The 24,585-nt window shown below is 37.5% G+C and overlaps 1 protein-coding gene across 4 annotated transcripts in view; it reads left to right on the forward strand.

Moving 5' to 3' along the window:
- Window positions 1-24,585, forward strand: part of col6a5 (collagen type VI alpha 5 chain) — a 104,971-nt gene that overhangs the window by 52,390 nt on the left and 27,996 nt on the right. For all 4 annotated transcript variants that reach the window (XM_031903527.1, XM_012965534.2, XM_012965535.2 and 1 more), the window contains 20 exons: window positions 658-803; window positions 896-988; window positions 5,318-5,371; window positions 6,596-6,667; window positions 6,823-6,849; window positions 9,151-9,195; window positions 9,830-9,883; window positions 9,990-10,052; window positions 11,056-11,121; window positions 13,168-13,221; window positions 14,451-14,486; window positions 17,751-17,813; window positions 18,234-18,296; window positions 18,644-18,706; window positions 19,090-19,152; window positions 19,878-19,928; window positions 20,689-20,724; window positions 22,705-22,767; window positions 23,213-23,275; window positions 24,259-24,294. In XM_031903527.1, coding sequence (XP_031759387.1) covers window positions 658-803; window positions 896-988; window positions 5,318-5,371; window positions 6,596-6,667; window positions 6,823-6,849; window positions 9,151-9,195; window positions 9,830-9,883; window positions 9,990-10,052; window positions 11,056-11,121; window positions 13,168-13,221; window positions 14,451-14,486; window positions 17,751-17,813; window positions 18,234-18,296; window positions 18,644-18,706; window positions 19,090-19,152; window positions 19,878-19,928; window positions 20,689-20,724; window positions 22,705-22,767; window positions 23,213-23,275; window positions 24,259-24,294 — 1,211 coding nt within the window. The remainder of the gene's footprint in view (window positions 1-657; window positions 804-895; window positions 989-5,317; window positions 5,372-6,595; window positions 6,668-6,822; window positions 6,850-9,150; window positions 9,196-9,829; window positions 9,884-9,989; window positions 10,053-11,055; window positions 11,122-13,167; window positions 13,222-14,450; window positions 14,487-17,750; window positions 17,814-18,233; window positions 18,297-18,643; window positions 18,707-19,089; window positions 19,153-19,877; window positions 19,929-20,688; window positions 20,725-22,704; window positions 22,768-23,212; window positions 23,276-24,258; window positions 24,295-24,585) is intronic.

The raw sequence follows: 24,585 nt of genomic DNA on the forward strand, positions 1-24,585 counted from the left end.
TGCTTTTGATTCGTCTAAAAGTGCAAGTACAAACATGTACGTAATAACAAATGGATTGTATTTCATTACAAATGAGCATCAGAGGGTTTCAGCAAACTTCAGCAATTATTAATCATATCATACTGTATATAATCATATTAATTCGACACAATAAACATCTTTTAAGCGTAACATTAGGGTAAGGCCCCATGAGGCGAATTGTCAACCTACTTATAAGCACAGGCTTACAATCTGCCCCACCCTTAAAAAAAACCTTAATTTGCCTGCACCCCGAATCACCGAATCCACCCGGGTGCAGGCACACAAGAGGATTTTTCAAGCTTACAGGCAGATTGTTAGTCCCCACTGATACGTAGGCTGACAATCTGCCTCATGGGGCCTTACCCTAAATGTTAAGCATTAAGGCAGGCAGATTTCATCTGCCAAATCAGGTCCTTCAGACCAATGCAGCAGCTTATTTGTCCATGTATGAGTACTCCTGGGGGGGCCTACCCAACCGATATCTGGCCTAAAATTTGCCTTTACCTTTAGCTCATACATTTCTCATACAAAAGGCAACTTGCTATTGTGCAGCTTTCACATATTTACAGTCAGACAGTATGAATGAATTGCTTAATGCTGCTTAGAAACATGGTCTCATTCTCTCTTCTGATCTAGGGTTGGATGCACTGTTATTCATTGCTCTTGAGGGGGTGAAGGATTTTACAGAGCTGCAAAACTTAGAGTTTGGAAGAGGATTTTCTTACCAGCAACCTCTGAGCATTGCGCTGCATGATCTGCCAAGTGTAATGCTAAAAGAAATGGTAAGTCACTGAGGAAGAGTGCACATTAGGATATAGATATACATATATAAACACACCTTATTGCTTAAAACACTTTTTTGTTTATTTTGCAGGATACCGTTGCAGAAAGGAAATGCTGTAATGTAGTTTGTAAATGTTTAGGACAAGATGGACCTCTAGGCTCACCAGGGGCTTTAGGAACAAAGGTTTGTAACTCACATTTCTAGAACTGTTATGTGCAGCATCTTGCCTTATAGGCTTCGGACTTCTCAGGCAACAGTTCTGAAGAAGATCCCTTTTTATATTTATTACTTACAAGAAGTGCCTGCAAAAGTCTGTTACACAGAATACACAGAACCTGTATAAACCATGAGCTCTGTATGGGGAGCTTATGGTATGACAAAAATTAACTTTTAGTACAAAGTTGTTCCAGAACTGGTCCAATTGCTATCTTGGAATCAGAAAGGGACTTTGTTCCACCTGTGAGGCAAATTGGAGAAGTTTTGTGAGGTTTCACTCCTGTGAGGTTTCACTCCTGTGTTTGTAACTATGACCTTTTTCCAGAAAACCCCCCCACAAAAGTGGTAATTTATGACCAGAAAGCGTGGGGTGTAACATGTGACGCACCTGCTGCATTTGCAGGCGATGTGTTAGTCTGCACTTTGGATACAATTGTGCTAAAAATTTTCTAAGTCTGTTGCCATCACTTCTGTCACTCATTGTCAAACTGATGTGTGCGGCTAATGTGGGGTTGTTTGTGGGACCACAATGTCACTTCCAGTTACCTTTCAGGAGTTAGAAAGTGCAACTCTTAGGGCAGGAGGGTCAAGTTACAAAGTACAAAAAAACCCATTATTGTATAGTTCTCCTTGTATATAAAATTAGTCTTTATGCATTTTCCTGATATGACCATAACCATCATTCTAGTTAGCCAGATTCAAAACATTTGAATACCATATTGTTTCAATCCCAACTCACTGGGAAGTTGACCAGATCTGCAGCTCTTGTAGTGTAGTCACAGGAGTCACATTCCCCAAACTCTCACCATGTTAATGTGTTTTGGTCACTTTGTTTCAGTGTAATTAATCATATGATCTATTCCCCCTGGCACATTCATAGGTCAGGGAAAAAGTGTCTCATATGAAAACAGCATATTTAACTGCACATACATTACAAAATCAATTTGGCATTTCCTACTTCAAGGATTTATTATTCAATTATTCAATCCTTGCAGTTTAAGCCAAACACTCAGTTTATGGAGATTAGAAAAATCTTGCAGCAATTTGGTTTCTCCTTTTAACTTGCTCAACGCGATCTTTAAACCAGCTAACATCTTACAGCTGCGGCAGACACTGATGTGTTTTGTTCATCCACTAAACGCACTTTTTTATAATGAACATTTACGGATGCTGAATTTGTTCTGTCACCTGGCCAGGTTAAACTTTATTTTGTCCATGACTGTCTGGGAAAGTATAAAACTGTGATTAAAAGTGAGCACGATCATATGCTTCAAACATGAAGGGAAACAATAATACCTTTACAGTGAATGGGAATCACTTCAGCCTGAAGCCTACTGGAATCTTATGACTATAGTTCCAAGATGGAAATGTTCTATAAGCAGAAAGCTAGCTTCTGTTTCTTCTAAAGCTGACTACAAAATCTTGGCAAGTTCTATTGAGAAGCATCAGATGTAGGGACAGTCATTTGGTTATAAATCAAATGAAAGCCAATTAAGTTTTTGACTGCATAACTTTTGGATAACATACAGCCTTTGCTGTGAGCTTCTGAATATTTATATTGATTAGAAAAAAGCTTCCCTAGCAGTAGTTCAGGAACCAACATGCAAATGTTGAGAATTTGTTTGCAAAATTAAAACTAAAATGTCTAACCCCACCAGGAGGAATTCTGCACAAGGTAAGAGGTCAACCATACGGCTAAATGACATGCACATTGCTGTAGCCTTCGTACATTGCTGTAATCTTATTGTCATACAGGTTTTTAGCAGAATGGCTAAGACTTCCTATTAATATATCTGTTTGATGGAGGTGCCTGTATAATGCTCAGCTGGAGTGTCCACTGATTTAAAATGATTTGGTAATTACCGTGTATCCATAAAGCTACAGGAATGTGAAATATCACTATAATTAATAGCTGCAGTGTGGGCATTGTGTCCCTACATTGTGCTTGGGCTTTTTTATAGTCTATCACTGTGTTTTTGGCTTAATATTAAATAAGATCATTACAGAAACCTATGTATCCATATACTGTTTATTATCTCCAGTCATAGCACCTTTTCAGATATTCATTATTGTAGTTCTGAGAAATAATGCTGAATTGTGTGTACAAAAACTTGAAATACTTCCACACTTTGAATATTGCAAATGCCTCATATATGATACTTACATTATTCACCCTACAGAGTTTGGGATTTGTATGTTTAAACATGACATAACCCCAATAGGACTGTTTTGCCACCAATGTGGATTAATGCAGCTTAGTTAGGATCAAGTACAAGGTACTGTTTTATTATTACAGAGGAAAAGGAAATTATTTCTATATTATTAAAATTGTTTCCTTAGAATTGAGTCTTTTAATTTGGAACTTTCTGGATAATAGGTTTCTGAATAACAGAAGTAAACTATTTAATAACTTTATTAAAATAATGTATAGGTCTAAAAGTTAGGGCTTACCAGTAAAAGCATGGGGTCCAGTCCAGGTGCACGTACCCCAGACCTACAGCAGAAAGAAGTAATTCTTACTCCAAAGAATGTATTAGCAGGCAATCACAGATCCCATGAATAGTGATAAAAGCAAAGATTCCTTTACTGTGAAAACATATTAAAGAGGTTGTTCACCTTTCAATTAACTTTTAGTATGTTGTAGAGTGTAATATTCTGGGACAATTTACAATCGGTCTTCATTTTTTTTTATTTGTAGTTTCTAAATTATTTCAGTTTTAGTTCAGCAGCTCTCCAATTTGGAGTTTCAGCACCTATCTGGTTGCTAGGGTCCAGATTACCAATGCAACCAGGGAGTGGTTTAAATGAGAGACTGGTATAGAAATAGAAGAGGAGCTAAATATTGTAAGCTCTTTTGGGCAGGACTCTCTTCACCTCTTGTTTTGGTTATTGATTGCCTTATATGTTACTCTGTATGTCCAATGTATGAAACCCACCGATTGTACAGCGCTGCGGAATATATTGGCACTTTAAAAATAAATGTTAATAATAATAATAAAAAAAAATAGAAAAATCAGTTATAAAAAGTCACAATAACAGCAAAAGTGTAGCCTCACAGAGCAATATTTATTTCACTGCTGGGATCAGTGACCCCAATTTGAAACTGGCAAAGAGTTGACAGAAGAAGGCAGATCATTGAAACACTATAAAAAAAAATAATGAAGAACAATTAAAACATTGCTCAGAATTCGCCATTCTATAACATACTAAAAGTTAACTTTAATGGGAACCAACCCTTTTAAAGAGAAGGAAATCGTTTTGACATTTCAATGCCAATAGATTTGCCACATAAGTGCTACCTAGAATGCTATGTTTATTCTGCAGAAAGATAGGAGGTCTGATACTGAAGATCATGTTCACAAAAAAGAGGACGCATTTCTGTGAGTGCTTATGGCTGTATTTACATAGAGCTTTTTTGATAAAGCTTACTTAGTTTTTACCTTTCCTTCTTCTTTAAGTATAAAAATAGACTTTTGTGCTATGCTGCACTTAATCAGAGGCTAAAATTAAAGGAGAAGCAAAGGTATGATCACTGGGTTGTGCCAAAATGGTACTCACCCCCCCAGTGATTGTAATTACTTACCTGACAACCCGGGTCAGTGCTTCTGTTAGCAGAAAACTGCACCGGCCCAGGGTACCGGTGAGTGAAAGATTTTCTTCCTTCTTCTGTTGTCGTGCAGCTTGTGCATGCACAGTAGTGTGAAAAGATGAATTTTGGTAAATTGTACCTGATATGTTTTTCTTCTTTCACTCTTGTTTTTGGGATCTGTTAGCACTACCATATATTCTTTACATCATGAATTGTTTAATGATCATGTATTGACACAGATGAATTGGCAGAAGGAAATAAAAATCTCACAGGGGTTCAAACAATATGTGGGGTATAGTATAAAGTGCACCTGCTGCTATTGTGGTGCAATGATTTGTGCTTGACTGTAAATCTGTAAATGGTATGCAAGTGGGTGTAAATTGTGAGCCCATTACTTATTGGCTGCTGATGTTTATTAAGTAGGCTCCAATTACATAGCTGGAGCCACATGGGCCCGGGTGCATAATTTACACCTAGGCCTCACACCCCTACCTGCCCTCCATCCCATGTGACCACTAGCACATTCCCACGCCCCATGAGGGGCACATGTGTCTCTGGTAGTAAAGCCACTGATAGGCTCATTTGTGTTGATTGTGCAAAACCACCAAAAAAAGCAGAGTAGCTGTTTATTTTCCTAAATAATCCCTATATTTAATAATACACATATGCACAACATTTAATTGACTCATCGTTTGCCCCTTTTTTAGGGTCAGCCTGGTATAAAGGGATCTCAAGGTCATCCTGGAGAGGAAGGCGGTCATGTAAGTGCAACTTTAATAAATCTGATGTAACATATTTATATTGCAATGTATATACGCACTGCAGAATGTGTAACTTTTTATTGCTGCTTTTATTTTTTTTGTGGGTAACACTTTGGCTACTGCTGATTTTAGGGCCATTGAGTACAAAGTCCTTTTAATCAGATTGTAGCCACAGCATAAATACAGTACCTGCATCTGATGTACTTGGATGTTTTAAGGCAGGGCTGTCCAACTGGTGGCCTGCGATCCCCCTCTGTGTGGCCCCCCACCTGTCTGGCTGCTTTGATGGCTTACCTTTGTGCAAGCTTTAAATGGTATCAGTACTGAGATTAACTGGCCCCCTGCATGGTTCTCACCTCAGATTCAGTTTGTAATCCCCCTGTATTGTTTAAATATGTAATCTCCTGTACTGTTCACACTTTTTAATCCCTGCATTGTTTACCCACTGCATTGTTCATACCTCAGGCTCAGGCTGTAATCACCCACATTGCTCCCCTGTTCACACCTCAGACAGACTGTAGGAGCAGTGTCAGCATTGTGTCAGTGTATGCTGTCTGTGTGTGCCATACACACAGGCAGCATAGGGAAGAGAGAGAGTATGGCACACATAGGCAGGGTAGGGCAGGCAGAGTATGGCACACACAGGCAGGGTAGGGCAGGCAGAGTATGTTCCATACTCTGCCTGCTCTATGCTGCCTGTGTGTCCCATACTCTGCCTGCCCTATGTTGCCTACATGACATAATATAATTCTTTTACATATGAATGAAGGTTGATATCCCTTCAGTGAGCACCAACCATTTTGGGTTTTGCTGCCCTGCCACCATTAATGTGGATATAGTCTTAAAAGCTCTTGTGACAACATGGGTGTGGTTTTAAATGGGTGTGGTTTAAAAAGGGGGAGTGGTCAACACTGGCTTCCTTTATCGGCCCTCTACCGCATTGGCCAGAAAAATTCTGGCCCTCGGTACCACAGAAGTTAGACAGTGCTGTTTTAAGGGATATAAGTGCATCAGATCAGGTACTGTTTTCATTCTGTCAATATCATTAAAGTTACTTTCCAGTACTGTGAATAACTTTTGTTCTCTAGTCCATTTTCTTTTTATGTTCTGTTTTGTGTTTTTTCTTTCCATCTGTCTTTCTTTTTTGTTTACCAGTTTAATTATATTTTTGCGAAGAATTAAATTCCGTATTAAAAATAAAGTTAAACCATTGTCTGATTTCAGGGTGAAAGAGGATTCCGTGGGCTGAATGGGACAAGAGGCGAAAGTGGATGTCCTGGTCGTAGGGGATTAAAGGTAAATCATTGGTTTACATACATCTCAAATATACATTTTGGAATCTTATTGGCTATTAAATGTTTATTTGTTGGGGAGTGGCAACTCTTTATTTTATATAATTTTTTATTATATTACTTTTGTCATTTTGTTTGAACCTTTTTTTTCTCTTCCAGGGTGCCAGAGGTATTCGTGGTGACAAGGTTAGTTGTATCACTGTTTTATAGTTGCCTAAACTAAATTGCTCACCATGTGGCCTGTCAGTGGCCTGGCTGTGCCGACCATATAGGATTCTCTGTATGTGATAATACTATCCTCCGTTGTTTTCAGATTGGCAGTTTACATGGTATGCATATATATACATATATAGCAGCTGACTGCCAAATCTATGTACTCTTGGATTCCTGATTTTACCATTCTCTTGAATTTCTTAATACAGTGCAGTTATAAAAATAACCAAAAAACTATGGTAAAATACCCATAAAGCAGTTTTTGTGTTGGTCATTATCTATGCTTTAGGACTTTACTGTTGCAGTAAAATGTGTATACTATAGAAGCCAAAATGAAACACAACTTTAATCAAGGTCAAGGGCACTTAACATTTTGGCTCTCTTTTATAAAATTCAGTTACTGAATTCAGTTCTGGAGTATTTGAGGATGCTGCCCCAGAAAGATTTTAAGTGTTATATCCAAATTGGCTCTTTTCAGTTTGTTTTTTGGCCAACAAACCATTATAAGACACACTTTGCTTTTGACAGGGATCTGTGCCCTGGCACACATATGAAAGGAATTTCCCGAAACCTTGTATTACTTTCCACTACGTTCATTTTGGCAATGTTTTTTAAACAATCTGCTAATCTCTAGGGTCCAAAACCAAATAACTAAATGAGTAATCCCTATCATGGATCCTATCAAGTACAGAAAGTGGAGTGACCAATCAGTGGCAGCATAAAGTCACAACATTCAGCAACTGCATGTTTGTCCAGATTATAAGGGGCTTGCTCTTTAGTTACATTGCAGCCCTTGGTGGTAAGAACAAACTATAAAAATAAATCTAAAGTTGACCACTGAAAAATATAGTGGTCAGTAAACAGTAACAGTAAACAGTTCTAAGCTTCCAAACTGAATTCTGTGGTTGTATGTGGCAGTGGAAATATAAATAGCTTAGTGTACAAAATTCTGTGTAAAAGCCAGATTCTTTTGCTTCCTTCTTACTGAATAGTTAATCAGAAACTCAATCTTCATTGTACTAGAAATAATATAAGTACAGGTATGGGACCTGTTATCCAGAATACTCGGGACCTGACGTTTTCCGGATAAGGGATCTTTTTGTAATTTGGCTTTTAAATATTGAATAAACCCAATAGGACTGTTTTGCCTCCAATAAGGATAAATAATATCATAGTTAGGATCAAGTACAAGGTACTGTTTTATTATAACAGGGGAAAAAATTAGAATTATTTGCTTATAATGAAGTCTATGGGAGAGGGCCTTTCCGTAATTTGGAACTTTCTGGATAGCGGGTTTTCGGATAAGGGATCCTATACCTGTACTATTTTATAATCAAAATGTCTATAGGTGTGTCCTTTCTGTCTCCATAAAAGACTGAGGCACAGTAATCTTCCCAATCTGCCCAAGCCAACCTAAAGGTGAACTAAGCCCAGGGTCAGACCGGGGGGTGCAGAGCCCACCAGGGCTGCTGCCTCAGGGGCCCTTGCACCCCCCAAGGAGCCACTGCCACAGCTTCACACCCCCTGCAAGGCCCCCCATGACCAGTGTGACCACCTTACCTGAGCGCACATAACTTAGACTTACCTTCGGTGTGTTGGGGGAGGGAGTCCTTAAAACTATTTTTTTCAAATACCGAACTTAATGCAGCAGCCTTAAAATTCAGCATCTCTATACCAGTAATGATCCAGGCATTAACAGCTGTCACAGGAGCTCCTCATCTTGGATTCTGTTAGAAGTGTCAGTGACACTCACATGCTCAGTGGCTGCTCTGGGCAGCTGTTGAGAAGATGGGGGGGATGCAAATTATAAAGAAGAAGTCATATAAAGTCAAATAAGCTCATGCCACAGGTCTGTTTATTAAATTCTGGTGCTAATTACACTGGTTTTGGGGCTGCCATGTACTAATAATTTGAATAAATTATTTGTATCAAGACATATATTCTATATATACAGTATATTATGAGTCAGTCCCTAAACTCGGGTAACTTGCAGCAGAACAGAGCATGTGCTGTAAATCAGTAAAAAAAAGCTATTAGGGGCATATTCGGATCTTCACTGCTAAAGGGCTGTGGTTGCCTTGGACTGGTACAGAAGCCTAACATAATGTGCAGTGTTTCTACCCTATTTCTTTAGTTAAACGTTAGTTTACCTTTAAGCTTTTTTCAGGCACTATTGTGTATAGTAAAAACGTTTAGCAAGACATAACAAAGAGTCACCTCAAGTAAATGTTTGTCCAAGATTTTGAATTATTTTCCATTTTATTTTCTATTCAGGGTGATGATGGAGAGTTTGGAATTGATGGTGTGCCTGGAGAGCAGGTAAAGTAATATTTATATTGTGTTTCAAGGCTACACATTTGGTCAAAATTAAAAAAATTGTTCTTATTGGTGAGAATGAGAACTTCTTATTTCTGTATTTGTGATTGCCTGGACAGGGATATCCTTTACTTGCTAACCAATTAGTTTAGTTCATAGCTTTTATATGAGTTAGATAATGGTATTCTAAGACAAACTGCAAAAGTAATTTGTTTTATTTCTTACTTTTTTTAAACAACATTTTGTTCTGTTGCTCTGCAGTTTGATAATGTGACTCTCTGGTTGCTATGGCCCCACTTATCCTGGTAACTAAGATTAGCAATGACAATAGCTGAAGCATGTGAATTACTTTTGTCTTTGCCAGGGTCAGATACCATTTTAAGCTGCAATGTTGCAGAAAAGAAAGACAAATGATAGAAATGCTATAAAAATTAAAATCAGTTGAAAAGTTGCAAATAATATGCTAACTGATGCTATTCTGACAGCTATTTCTAAGGTTATCTCTTCCCTGTAATGAAGACCCACCATAATGGAGTAGGTGTCAGAAGTTCCTAGTGTTTTGTTTTTCTGATTGTTAGTTCAAGGTGCTTTATTGATTTGACATATTTTATATTTTTGCAATTTTGGCTTATTTTAGGGTGAACCTGGAGGGCGTGGAGCATCAGGAGAACGTGGAGACACTGGAGCTCAGGTAGGACGATAACCTTATTCAAGTTTACTCAAACAAAAGTGTATCCAAGTAATGTATTGGTCTTTAGTTGAAATTAATTTGAGTTTTATTTCTTTTTTTATGACAGGGCAGAAAAGGTCCTCGTGGGCAACCTGGAGAAAAAGGGGAAAATGGACTGAGGGGAGACCCAGTAAGTATAGTTTTATAGGGTAATGTAATAAATGGCACCAAGATGTTTGCTTTCATGCATCATTCAATATAACCAGTTGACTGGGTGATATTACCTTACTCCTTTGTTTTATACAAATGCCAGGTTAAATATTTGTGATTTCACAGTGGAATTATTACATATATGGTTGGAAATGTGTAAAATTACCATTGCATTGCATATTCACCAGCATTTAAAATTAATTTCTAGGAACAGCAAATTGTTGGAAATCACAAAAAGTGCACAAAAACACTGCTGCTAGCGCCACTCTTACCACAACACATGCATAATGGGCTATACCATATTTTATATAATATATACCATACATTGGTTGGGCTGATACCTGTATGACCCATAGGTTTACCTGTGGTTTGGGACAACATTCACATATGATTTAAGGGGAGCAGATGAGTATGGACTTTTTGTCGACCCGCACATCACTATTAGGGATCAGACAAACTGAATAAATAACAACAATGCAATTCTTGCCAGTGCTTACTAACTAGCTCCTAAGCAGGAGTGGCAAAATATGTTTTGTGGTAGTGATTAATTCAATCCTGTAGCATTTTAAGGTTATTTTTGCTTTATTATGTCAGGGATGTTATCTTTACTGTATTACTATAAATAATGTACCCCCTTGTTTAAAATGTAAAAATAGTTACCTTGAATCACATGCTTGGTATAGTAGCACACAGCCTGTGGCCTTGTTTCGTTATATGTTCATTGAGCTCCTTAGTGGCTTTTTACATGCTCTTATTTTATAAAAGGGTAGATTATTACCTGCATTGCTCATTGTGCCCCTCGGCACCTGGTGAATTTTACATTTATTAACTACCCTCTTATTCAGCAGAATTTACCTTGGCTTTTTACTGTTATTTGCAACTTTATCACTCAGCAGTGTTTGTCTGAAGGATTTAAAATAGACAGCTGAAATCCTGTTCTGAGTCTGCTTGCATGTATGACATTTCTAAACTGTAATTTTTAGGGTGAGCCTGGAACTAACATTAACATTCAGGGACCTATAGGACTGAAAGGAAACCCAGGACGTCAGGTAAATGACTTCACTTTCTTTGAAATTCCTGTCTGTAGTATAATTGTATTGTTTTGGTTCTATGGATAGGTAACACATAATTGCTGTGCAGACTGGCAATTTACAGAAATGAACATGAGGCAGACATTCCAGCAGCAATTCAGAATTCATTTTAAAAAAGTGCTTTTGGATTGCTGTCTTGAGTTAATTGCTAGATGGATAAATAGAAATGACTGGAGGTATAGGGCACCCAGATCATACAAATGAAAGAAAAGAGTCATGACCGGTGAGTGCAAAGAGATTATATTGTGAATAGCTGTAAGACCAACAACAAACCAATAGATATGGGGAACCTTTTTTTTTGATCCATGCTAGCTCCTGCATAATCAGTTTGCAGAATCAATCACCGCACCGCGTATGCCACCCCACCAGCGATTTACATTCTCGTGGTGGGATGGCATATCGGGGAGATTAGTCGCCCGAGAAAAGGGAGATTTGTCATGGGGACTAATCTTCCCATTTGCCACAGACCTTATGAAATTGATGCTTTTTAGGTAAGACTCCTAGTTACTAATAAACTTACTAATAAAGGAGTCAGCATTTGGTGGGAAAAAATGCCTAAATTTTGATCTGGAGGAATTTTACTATTCTTTTGCTGCCCATTTGTGCCATCACATGTGGGTTTTTTTTTATCCTCCACTCTAGGCAAGAAGGCCAAAAAAGAATCTTTGCTATTGTTCTTTTTATTGTTCTTATTGGTAGGAGGTCCCCTGTTTTATGATTGACTGATATGAATGTGGATAAAAGTAAGGAACATCAAAAAAATCTTTTTACTCGAGAGGAGTAAAAAGAGGCACCCCACCCGGTTTAGTTTGGTTTCAGTTTAACTACCTATAATTCTTATTCTTTTATCTATATCCATATTTGATGTTTATTTTCTGCTTTCTGGCAAGTCAGGACTCTGAGAAAACAAGACCCTGACTTGTACATTCTCTCCTACCCCCCCAACCCCCCTTCCCACCCTTTGCCCCCTTCCCCAAAGAATGACTCGTAAGAAGTATAAATAATTGACAACTGTACAATTTATAGATGTAACTATACACAACTTCTACCATCATAAATCATGTAACTTGTTATTCTCAATAAAAAAAAAAAAAGTAAGGAACATCTTGAAATAAGTTTAATTCCAGGATTTTGGCATTTACTATTTTCAGTTCTACAAATGTCCTCCACCCAAATACATAGGAGATTTACTGTGAACCTGGGTGGGTTAATTGATTCATATGTGGATACAGTCTCACTTGGCATTGGAGTGGGATGTCCCTTGTTGAAGGCTGTTTCAAATCTGGTCCAGTAGTCCAATCTAAGCACAGGTGGTCTGCCCATATAGGAGAAATGCTGTTTCCTTCCATCATTGTAAAGTTTCTGTTGAGATCCTCTCTAGTGGCTCTTCCACTAAATAAGCAGATATAACTGTGTTTTACAGTCATACATAAGTAAATTAATTGGACAGATCTGGTGGGAATCTGCCTGTGAGTGACCAGTTTATTGCATCAAATGCTCCACTGTATTGTGCCATTCTTGTTATTCTATAATGCTCACCAGCACCAAAGTGGTTGTATTTCAATAATGCCTGGCTTGACATTTTTCTTGGACTGGGATAAATAATATTACCTAATACAGTAACTCTGAAAGGAGACTGCATGCTTAAGGTCATCAGGACAATCCAGAAACGACAGATGTGCTTGTGGGCCAACATCAAACCTGATGCACTACGAACACAATATTTTATAATATTTATTGGGAAAAGGTGTAACATGATCTGTTTAAATTGACTGATGGATGGTTGGACATAGTAAGCCATCTAAGATACAGTAAATATCTGGTATATGTGTCAGAGATCCTTCTCAGTAGAAACAGCTGCTTTTCATTGGGAGAAATAATTCATGAATATTCTTTTTATTGTAGTGGAAAAATAACATATCCAATAAACCTATGCCACAGCATTGTGAATAATTGTAATGCATAGCACATTGGATTAAAAGAATATTTTTGTTTTTTCCCCAGGGAGAGGCGGGAAGTGACGGTGTGGAAGGAGAGCCAGGAAATAATGGACCTAATGTAAATATTGAACTGATTTTTTTGGACTGCAAATTTACAGTGTAACATTTTAGCCTAGATTTTTGAAATAGGACCATAGCTTTATAATTAAAGAGGCAGCATACAGGTACATTTATATACATTTTTTTTCTACATGAGCAAAATAAAAAAAAATCATTCCTATTTTTTAATTTAAAAAAATCCATAGATTATTCAATTTTTAAAAAAAAAGCATTCACCCAAAACATTTTTGCTTCGACATGTGAGGGGGCATTTAATAAACCATGACTTTTTTCAGGTTAAGCTTTTTGTTTCCAAAAATCCCAAAAAAATACACCAGCATAAACTTGTCAAGAACATGTAGAAGTCAATGGCAGATGTCCCTTTTTACAACTGAAAGATCTTTCTTTGCTTCAAGGTTTTAGAGATTTTCGGGTGTTTTGATGCTGGCTTTTGTGCACCAATATGAAAAAGGTCATGGTTATTGTGCATCAAGTCGGAAAAGTTGCAATTATCATGACTTTCTTTCATTTGTGCTTTTTCCATGCAAATTTTTGATAAATGACTTTCATTCATGGAAATCATTTTTTTTCATGGTTTCAAACAAATAAAAATTAAAAAAAGCAAAAAAACAAGTTTCCGTAACCCCCCTCTCTGTCCTTTACAGCAGGGATCCCACAGATTTTAGCTTTTCTAAATTAGAGCAATAGGCAAAAAGTATGTTCAGCACAAACCCCATTCATTAAACTTATGTAGAAGGAATGCATTGAAGAAGACCTGTTTTCAGTACAATTTATTCAAAAATGAGCACACACCTTGGGTAATTCACAAAAGCCAGAAGCAATTCCCAAAAAAAAAAATTGCATAGCATCTGGATTACGCAACAATGGAAAAAAAAAGAATGGATTCCACTCACGATTCGCAGTTGTGATCTGCCTCAGTGTGGGCAAAAGAATACCCCTCAGTGTGCCATTTATTGAGAACCAATACATTAAGAAAGGGGGCGTGAGGCCCCAGAAACAACAGTTTTCAGTGTAGTTTCTATTTTTTATTTGACAGAGCTGACACACATATCAGAAGCACCTGTCAGAGACATAAAGCATCCTGGTGAAACACTGGAGACGAGTTAGTCTACAAAGATAAAAACAAAACCCAGTGTTTCTATCTGTGTTAATAGACTTTTCTCAAAACTTGAAAAATATCAGCAGCCAAATATTTCATAACACTTTTTTGCATTACTTTATCCACAGGGTCCACAAGGCCGAAGAGGGCCTCCTGGTTTAAAGGTCAGCGGTTATTAATAAAAACTTGCGCATATGTTTCAAAGTTTGTAGTTCAGAAAGGAGAATTTTATGTCATGCCTTTCATTTTGAAAGGTTTTCCTGTTATTTTTATTACTTTACAACCTTGGAGTGAGTCTTTCACATAATGTGCGTTGCCACTAAGATTGTGTGGGCATGTTTTATTGAGCTTTGTTTGGCACCAGTTACCATGTAGGATTTAAGAAAGATTCAGTGCTACAAAAGATTCAGCACAGCAGGAATCCTCCTTATACAGAGAGTAATGCTTACCGGCTGATGTTAATCCCATCTCTGGAAATGTGAAGGTGATTTCCTGGCGATTTAGCATTTTGGAACATCAGCCTTCATTCATATTGAGGAAACTCTCAAAGCATTTAAAATTTATTTTGGAAATATCTCAGGTGACAGACAACAAGTTGTAAATCCATTTTGCAATTATATATAAATGTTAGTTAATATATATTATTATTATTATATATACTTATTACTCCCATTGTGGTAGAGTATATAGTAATAGAAACCAAATTTATTTGGGTGACTTAGGCACCACCAAAACCTGGGGTGGAGATGTCTTTTAACTAAATGTATCTGTTGTTCCCCATTTCCCAGTCTGCTGGGTGGGGGAGAATATGTAAGGGTTAAATAGTTAGTGGAGCCCCCCAACTCTTAACTATAGCTGGGAGGCCAGGGGTAGTAGCCAGAGAAGGATCATTAAAACAAAATAATGTATTTATACCATACGCCCATACCTGTTCATACTTGTAGGTCTGGAGTTTACTTTTAATGCTTCTTTTACAAATCTGTTTGAAATGCAATTAATTACAATGGAAAGCCTTGCCTTACTGCTAACCCTCCTAGGGCATGACCCTCAGGCAATTATTTTACTTCCCTAATTCATGTATTTTAGGGCAGGGATAAAAGAGAAGGAAAGTATAAATCACTACCCCCAGGAAAGCTATTACAATTGCTGGGAGATGTCTAATATTTAACACCCCCCAGTGATTTAGACTTTCCTTCTTCATGATCTCCAGTTATAAGTTTCTACCAGGTTATTACATTTACATGGTTGAAGGAAAGCAACAATTCTAAATGTGCTTCAGTTTTCAGTAGCAAATTTGGGCTATCTTGGGAGACACCCCAAGAAGAGAATTTTCTTTTCCAACAACACAAACAGCATGCTTTTATTTAAAATAACCAATTTCATAGAGTGCACATTCCCAGCAGTTCTCAATACATGCAAAAAAAAAGTTAATGCAATCAAGAATGCAGGCTTACACAGGCAGAGCTTACTTTGCTAAAAAAAAAAAGCCCTGCTTAGCTCAAGACAGGAGATTAGGAGAAAAAAACATGTTTCTCCAGCAGAGTGCACAGCTAGAGCAGAGTTTCTATGGAGACCAGCAGTGCCATCTCTTTATTGGCTGCTATACTGGAGGGCGGGTTTGGAGCTGAAAAGAACTGAGCATGCTCAGTAAGCGAACAGCCAAAGTCCATACCTAAGGGAGGGGGCCGAGTTGGAGGAGAAGGAATAGTAAGGTATTAAAGGGGATACTGCAGCCTTACTATTAACCTTTGAACAACTGGTGTGGCAGGTATTTAAAGAAAAAGTAACACTAAATTTTTTTAAGTAAAAAAGCTATTGTACCCTGCACCAATAACTGCCCTATCCTGCAAACCACTTTTTTTAAATGCTTTAATAAAAAATTGGCTTCCTGTCAATTAAACTACGGCGATACGGCGAAGGAAGGAGCAGCAGCAACTATGCGACGATCGAGCCTAGCCTTCTTTCTGTATAGGAAGGAGTCAAGCTCGGCTCGTCGCATATTTGCCTTATCACAGTAGTTGAATTGACAGGAAGCCAAGTTTTAGCAGGTATTTTCTATTAAAGCATTTAAAATACTAAGTGGTTTGCAGGATAGGGCAGTTATTTGTGCAGGGTACAATAGCTTTTTTGCTTAAAAAAATTTAGTGTTACATTTCCTTTAAAGATTTCAAAGAGGCTGTTCACTGATTAATTTTTTGGGTTTAAATGTCCTATAAAGGAGAAGGACAGGCTAATAAAGAGTTAATCTCAAGTTGCAGGCATACCTTCAGTTCTCTCAATAGTGCCCTTAAGTCTCCCCATATTTCACCTGTTCAGATGATCAGAAGCCAAACAGGAAGAAAAAACGCTGAACTGGGTAAAGAAAGTTCCCATAATGCCTCGCTCCTGAGCAGACATGCAGACCAAGTGAACAAGCTCAGTTAGTAAGACTATGGGGCCGATTTACTAATCCATGAACGGATCGAAAGCGTCCAAATGCGTTTTTTTCGTAATGATCGGTATTTTGCATTTTTTCGTGGCAACTTTTTCGTAAATTGTTGCGACTTTTTCGTAGCCGTCGTGAAAAAATCAGAAAGGTTTGCCCGCCGTTTACTATCAATCCGAAAAAGTTGCGACAATTTGCGCATGTCTTAACGGCTACGAAAAAGTCGCGACAATTCGTGCAAGTCGTAACGGCTACGAAAAAAAGTCGCGACAATTTGCGAAAGTGTAACGGCTACGAAAAAGTCGTGCCAATTCACGAAAAAGTCGCGATGGCGACGAAAAAAATCGCAAAATTACGAAAAAGTCGTAAAATGTTTGTTTCCAATCTGATTTTTTCCCATTCGGGATTCGAATTCATGGATTAGTAAATCAGCCCCTATGAATCAGCTTCCTGCTGATTGGCTCAGATCCACATTACTAAGGGGGGGACTTACAGAGAAGTCAGTGCAGTGTTTCTGTGAGTGCTTATGGCTGTATTTACATAGACCTTTCTGATAAAGCTTACTTAGTTTTAACCTTTCTTTCTCCTTTAACACAAACACTAATATTACTTTTAAAGACATAGCTTTAAGGGCTTGTACTTGCAATCGTTTGCTTCTGCACTTACCTGTGTTGTTTTCCTCTACATTCCACTGCAGGGAAGCGCAGAAACAAACACACCCTATTCTTCCTAATGTGCCTATACTTACACAGGGGCATGTAAGCGCTGAATGCAAGTGGGGAGCAGCCCTTACTTTCTGTATAAGCAGAGCTAAATTAATTTTGAGACATAGGATTTTAGAACAAAATCACCTCAGAACATGAGGACTAAAAAACAAAGCATGCAATGTTAGCAAATAGTAAGCTGGCTGACATACTCTAACATGGCCTTTTCACTACTGAATTTGGTGAATTTATTAAAGTGAAGAATTTTGTAATTAATTTAGTTTTTTTGCCACTAACAGGGAGCACGAGGATTTCCTGGAGAGCCAGGGAACAAAGGTGATAGTGGAATCCAAGGTATACAGGTAAGCATTATGTTTACATCCCTTGCTGACAGGTGTGCAATTTGGTACTCTATTCAAAATAACATGACACATAGCAATAGTTATTATGTTTGTGCTTGTAATATAGATTACAGGTAAATAGTGCAAACCTAATGCTGTGCTTTCATGATGTTGAATAATTTTAACCCTTCAGAGCAACCAAACCAGTGTAAGTAGCAAGTTTCTTTGTATAAAATAACCCAAGCCAGTAACGTTTAAAGGAAAAGTAAATCCTACCGAGAAACAGAATATACTGTAACACCAATAGTGAGCATAAATAAGTTATTTGAGACATTTGCTGTACCCAGACTAATTTTTGCATGAAAATGGCAATTTTATTCATTATAAGTATTATCTGTTAGTAACACAAATGACATAAATTAATGTTTAATACTTTTCTAGGGTTCCCAAGGCATGCCTGGACCACCAGGTCCACAGGGACCACAAGGGTTATCTGGACGTCAGGTACTGTAAATACACGTTCATTAAAGCTACAAACATGCACAGTCAGGCAAAACACTACCAGTGTGTACAATGACATAATAAATGCACCAGTATAATCAAAATGCGTAGTGATGAGCGAATCTGTCTTGTTTCGCTTTGATGAAAAATTTGCAAAACTGCTGAAAAACTTGCTAAACGGTGGCAACTTTTTTTGAAGCAACCTTTTTGACCTGACCACGACTTTTTTCACACTCTGTGAATTTTTGTTTTGGGAAATTTCATTTTTAAAAATAAGCCCACTCTGCAGACCTATAAGTTTCAGGTTTAGTGCCAATGAATTTATTCTGCTAATTACATTTCCTTTCCAGGGAGATGCAGGTGCCCCTGGTGCATCAGGTTCCTTTGGCAAACCCGGAGCTCCAGGACTAAAGGTTGGTTTTCACAATACTATAAGTTTGTCAGAATGAGTTAAACTTAGCCCAGGTTGGAATAAATAAAGAAAGCATTCTAAGCAACTATTGTGGGGCCTATAAAGCAGTATATGCAACAAAACATATTGTACTCCCTAAAGTTTGTGGTTCCTAAAAAGATTTTTCTCTGGTGCCCACCCATTAAGAATTTGTTAAGACCTGCATGAATTTTTAGAACAAACTGGATGCCTTGTTGAACAAAACTTAGCAGATCATTTTGTGTTTTCTTTTACACAAACGGGAAAAGAAAAATTTAAGAAAATAAATAATTTGAAGTCATTCTGAGGTCTGTTTTGTTGTGTCATGCTAACTTTTGTTTTTTTTATTTATTTTTTTTAACATAGGGGGAACCTGGAGAAAACGGAGAGAAGGGTGAGCCAGGCATTCCGGGTCGCAGAGGTTTGCCAGTATGTATAAGTTAAAATATCTGCCCTAATGTTGTATTTGTAGTACCAATCAATCATAGTCCAACTATGCCTCTTTTATATTATTTATTACTGAACCTAAATAAGCTAATATTATCTGTTTCATTAGGGGTACTCTACACAAAAAAGATACATTAAAAAAAAAAAAATTCAAAGTCATTTGTAAATGTGATTGCAAAAGAGGTATTTATTTATCCCTCTCCCTTTTGCTGGTTCAAACTCTTGGAACAATGCAGCAGAAGCCAGATCTCCAGCATCCAATACTCCAATTCCTTGTTTTCATGGGTGTCTTAATCAGCTGGCTTCCACTACATTGTTTCAAGAGCCAGAACATTCAGCACAAAGAATAGTCAGGCAGGGACATAGAAATACTGTGTTCAATAGCAATTACTTTACTAATACCTATAAAACCATTAACTGATGTATAGTGGATCGTTGCTTAGCATTAAATTTTCTTTGCTTATCCTAAAAAGAAAATTGGGTTCTGTTTCCCATAAGGGTTGCTTTGCTGTGTTCTGTTATGAGATGTTTCATGCTTATAGCAGGATATTCTGGTACTAACTGTCTGGTACCAAAATGCTTATTTATTTAGTAAATTAATAGGAGGATGAATTTTTGGGATGCTTGGATTTTTATACCTTTGCTGTAAAACGTAATCTGTGATCAGCCATACTGTTCAGTTATTGACCTCATTTTGCATTGTGTAGGGGCTGGATGGTCCTGATGGATATGGTCCCCCAGGCTTAAAGGGAGAGAAGGTATGTCTCAGCTATTATATTTTTCTCTTGCTGCTTTCCGGGACCATGTAACCATTGTTATTTCTACTTTCTTAATATGTTTGGATTTTTTCCCCACTTTCCAGATCATTTCCTTCCTTATTTACTTCACGTACTCTAGATCTATGGCAGGCGTCCCCAACTTTTCTCACTCATGAGCCACAGTCAAATGTAAAAAGACTTGGAGAGCAACACAAGCATCATAAAAGTGCTTGGAGGAGCCAAATAAGGGCTAAGATTGGCTATTAGGAAGCCTCTATGCACACTATCAGCTTACAGGAGGCTTTATTTGGTAGTAAATATTGTTTTTATTCAACCAAAACTTGCCACCAAGGCAGGAATTAAAAAATAACTACCTGGTTTGAGGACACTGAGAGCAACATCCAAGGAGTTGGCGAGCAACATGTTGCTCACGAGCCACTGTTTGGGGATCTATCTATGGTATATATATAATATTTTGCAAGTACTTCTCCAATGTTTTTATAAACTCAGGTTTTAACTGCATGTAAAGGTTTTTCTTTTTTGGTCTCAGTAAAAAGCTCTCATTCAAGTCCAACGGAAATATCACAGTCTGCCAAGTCTGCCTTCTACTAGAGAAATAACTGCTCCATCAAATTAATTTTACTGCCATAACAATTGCTGTGCTCATTCTATTCATGTGGAATATTTACCAACCGGAAATAAATATACTATGTTTGACAATCGTAATAGACTAACTACAAATTAAATGTTTACCTTTCAGGGTCATTTAGGGTTTCCTGGGGATCCTGGGCCTCAGGTAGGTATTGCTCTGTTTTTTGATTCCTGTAACATAGATGCGTGTGTTTAGTGTGAAAAAATATATTGCCATATATATATATACTGTATATTATACAAAGTGGGCATTCTACAATGCAGCAAATTGTAAATGTATATGTTTATAAATGGAATGTTCTGACATCAAAACTAGGGAATCCAGGATTTTGTTTGGGGTTCAGCCTAGCAGGATTCATTTACAGGATTTGCAGGCAAAACTACATCCGAACACTTAGGGGCACATTTACTAAGACACGAATCTGAACCGAATTGGAAAAATTCCGATTTGAAAACGAACATTTTGCGACTTTTTCGTATTTTTTGCGATTTTTTCGGCGTCTTTACGACTTTTTCGTTACCAAAACGATTTGCGCGAAAAAACGCGAGTTTTTCGTAGCCATTCCGAAAGTTGCACAAAATCTGCCGATTTTTTCGTAGCGTTAAAACTTGCGCGAAAAGTTGCGCCTTTTTTGTAGCGTTAAAACTTAAAAGGTGCGACGTTTCGCGCAAGTTTTAACGCTACGAAAAAAGCGCAACTTTTAGCGCAAGTTTTAACGCTTGCGCAACTTTCGGAATGGCTACGAAAAACTCGTGTTTTTTCGCACAAATCGTATTAGTAATGAAAAAGCCGCGACATTTTTCCGGAAAAAAACGCAAAATACCGATCATTACGAAAAAAACGCAATCGGACGCATTCGGCCCATTCGTGGCTTAGTAAATGTGCCCCTTAGTCCTGAGACTTTATAGATATGGACAACTGAAAGTGACTTTTCTTAACACATGATTTTACAAGTCTTTTGTATTTAACTAAATTAAAAAATTATGTATTTAGCGCATCCCTAATGCCACTGGTAACTTAGAGACAGCACCTCTCACAATTTTATTTTCTCCCCCTGTGATGCTCCCTACCCTTGCAATACGACCAGCCACCTCTGCCAGCTTCTTTGTTTTCTTCCTATGCAGCATAAGGAGCCTTTCAGTGCTGCTATGGGGACAGCTGGTGGAAAAGCAGGGCAAAGGGTCCTGGTGATATTCAGAATGAAAATGACAAAGCTGGCAGGGCTGGCTGGATGTTAGTGGGGAAGCACTGTGGGCAAAAGCATTTCTGGGGAAGAGGAGGGTATAGCAACAGAAACATAATTGCACTGGGGACCTTCATTCCTCCTGTCCTCCTTACCACAGCATATCTCCTAGCAGCATCACAACTGATTAAGGGCCTTGTGGGCCCCGCTGCCGTCACACCCCCTGCCCCTGTGTATGGAGGCTAATACAATTGTGTGATGAGGCTACTTTACGTTTTGCCCTAACTATTCAGGAATGAACCTGGAGTTGGCTCTTCTGTGAGCAATTCCTCTCAGTTAGATTTCTTTGTTCTCTTGACTTCAGCATTTCTTTTTTCCCATTTATCTCTTTAGGACAAGTCCCCTCCTTCTGACTGGCACAGAGGGATCATCTCTGTTATAAGGGTCCCCTGCACCACTCTGCCCACTAGTGAAAAAAATAAATAGTTGTAATATGTAATATTGGTCCAGATTCAGTTCACTATGAAAAAGTTATCTTATGGTTTCACATGAAAACTTATGGACAAGATTCAGTTTGAGATGGAAATGATTTCAGAAAAAAACTTGTAGAACTGTTTATCACATAACAGCTCTATTGATGTCTATGGGAAAATGGAATTGAATTAGCAGAAAGATTTTTTTTAAGTTTTGAAACATGGGATAACGTTTTTCACTAAACTGAATCTGGCCCATTTTGTCATAAATGGACACTAGTTAATTATAAAGCATAACATACCTCTCTGAAAGGCCTGTGTAAAAGATAATGGAACTACTCCTTAATATATCTTTATAAACTACAGTAGGGAGCATGTTACTGTTTTTCTTTCATATTGGCAGTCAGTAACTGCCACAAGCATAGAGCTTGGGATTCCTATGGTATCCATCTAGTTATCTATTTACAGGGAGAAGATGGTGATCCTGGAATAGCTGGAAATGGTGGCCCAAAAGGAATTAGTGGAAGAAGGGTAAGACATTATAAAGTAACATGTAATAAAATAAACAGTAGTTAGTTTAATAAACACTTTATACATTAAAATGTTAATTTTCAGTGTTGGGTGACCTTTCGCAATATATAAATGGTGTAAAGGCCCTTTATTACTAATAGGATTACATAATAAAAGATACAAAGTTTGGTACAGATCTTATCACCTATATATCAACCTATCAGCAGGTGGCATTTACTGGTCAAACTAAGCTACAGTGTAAATTGCAAATAAGAAGTATGTTCAATGTGCAAATGTCATTTAGTTTTACTGTGAGTAAACTGAATATAAACCTTCCTTATAAATATTGTATGTATTTGAAATAACTTTAAATATACTCTGCAACAGGAAACAATATGTATGAAAGCATGTATTTTAGACAATATAAATCCTTCTGTGCATTTGAATGTAAATGTATTGCCCTCAGGGTAATTCTGGCCCTCCAGGAACTAATGGACAAAGGGGTGAGAGGGGACCACGTGGACCTATGGTATGTATAACATGATTCTTTCATCAATATATGTCAATCATCCCTCACCTTATAAATAAAGTTATTTATTTTAGATCCAGTGTTACTGCTTCTTTTCCTTAAAAATTAGTTTTAATTAGACAAATTTTTGTAAGCAACCACTGTGTTATCCATTAGCTTTTGTCCCTCATAGTGTTTCATTACAATAAGGATTGTTCTTGTAGCTAAATAAAGAAAAATACAGGAGACAGCATTCGATGCAAGTAAAGACTTATAATATGGTAGCATGGAGGACAGGGAACAGGGAAACTTGAGCAGTAGGCATGATATTAATGCCCATTATTTATAGATAATGTTGGTGGACTACAAATATCAAAGACATCTTGAGCATTGCCAGTAGTAAATAAGATGGAAACCTTTTCTGAATTACACAGAACTTCAGAAATTGTTATATACAGTAAGAAAATGGCTATTAGTTGGGATTATACAGCAAGAATGAATGGAAACTGGTATCATGAGTGGAATACATACTGTCATTTGCCGTATATCTGGTCAGATACTTATGATGTTATTGTAATTACATGTTGTGTAAGTGTTGCTTTACCTCATTCATATAGTTTATCTTGGACAGTTTCATTGGGAATTACATTTTGGTTGTTTTTGTTTATATTGTGCACCATCCCTGCAGGGGACCCTTTTTCAGCTGATGCCATCCTATTGATGATATTGCCCTTGCAGAAATAGCTGTGGGAATTCCTTGAATGTGCTGACTCTGGTTTGAGTCTTCCACTGTTCATGTTCGAATTTAGATTTAGTGCAAAGGAAGTGATTCCTAGATAGAATGTACTGCTGAGGCCTCTGTTCAGTTCAGAACTAGAGATAACAGCAAAGAAGGTGGGCTTTGGATACAGGAGCACTATTATATAAAAAAGTATTACCTATACTAATGAATTGTATTATTAACAGTTTCTATATATTGTTTTGCTTTTTTTTATTTCTGACAGGGCGCCAAAGGATTGCCAGGAACTATGCCTATGACGGTATGCTCCCACACCCTTGAATCTTATACAATCACGCAGATTTTGTATTGATGTACTTGTTTATTTTAGCTACTTTAAACAGCAGATTCTCAGATAATGGCTTTTTTAATGCTACAGTTGGAACACAAACTAGGAAATTCAAAAGGAGCGTTGTAGTTTGCAGCAAGTTATGTTTTCAATGGCACAGTAGCATTAAAAACTGATTATACCTTAATAAGCTGCATGTTATTATCTACTAAAGGATTTGGAATGGAAATTAATATTTACCTAAATTCTGATTTTGTACATTGT

This window comes from Xenopus tropicalis, chromosome 6 (genome assembly GCF_000004195.4).
Source record: "Xenopus tropicalis strain Nigerian chromosome 6, UCB_Xtro_10.0, whole genome shotgun sequence".
NCBI classification, from domain to species: domain Eukaryota; kingdom Metazoa; phylum Chordata; class Amphibia; order Anura; family Pipidae; genus Xenopus; species Xenopus tropicalis.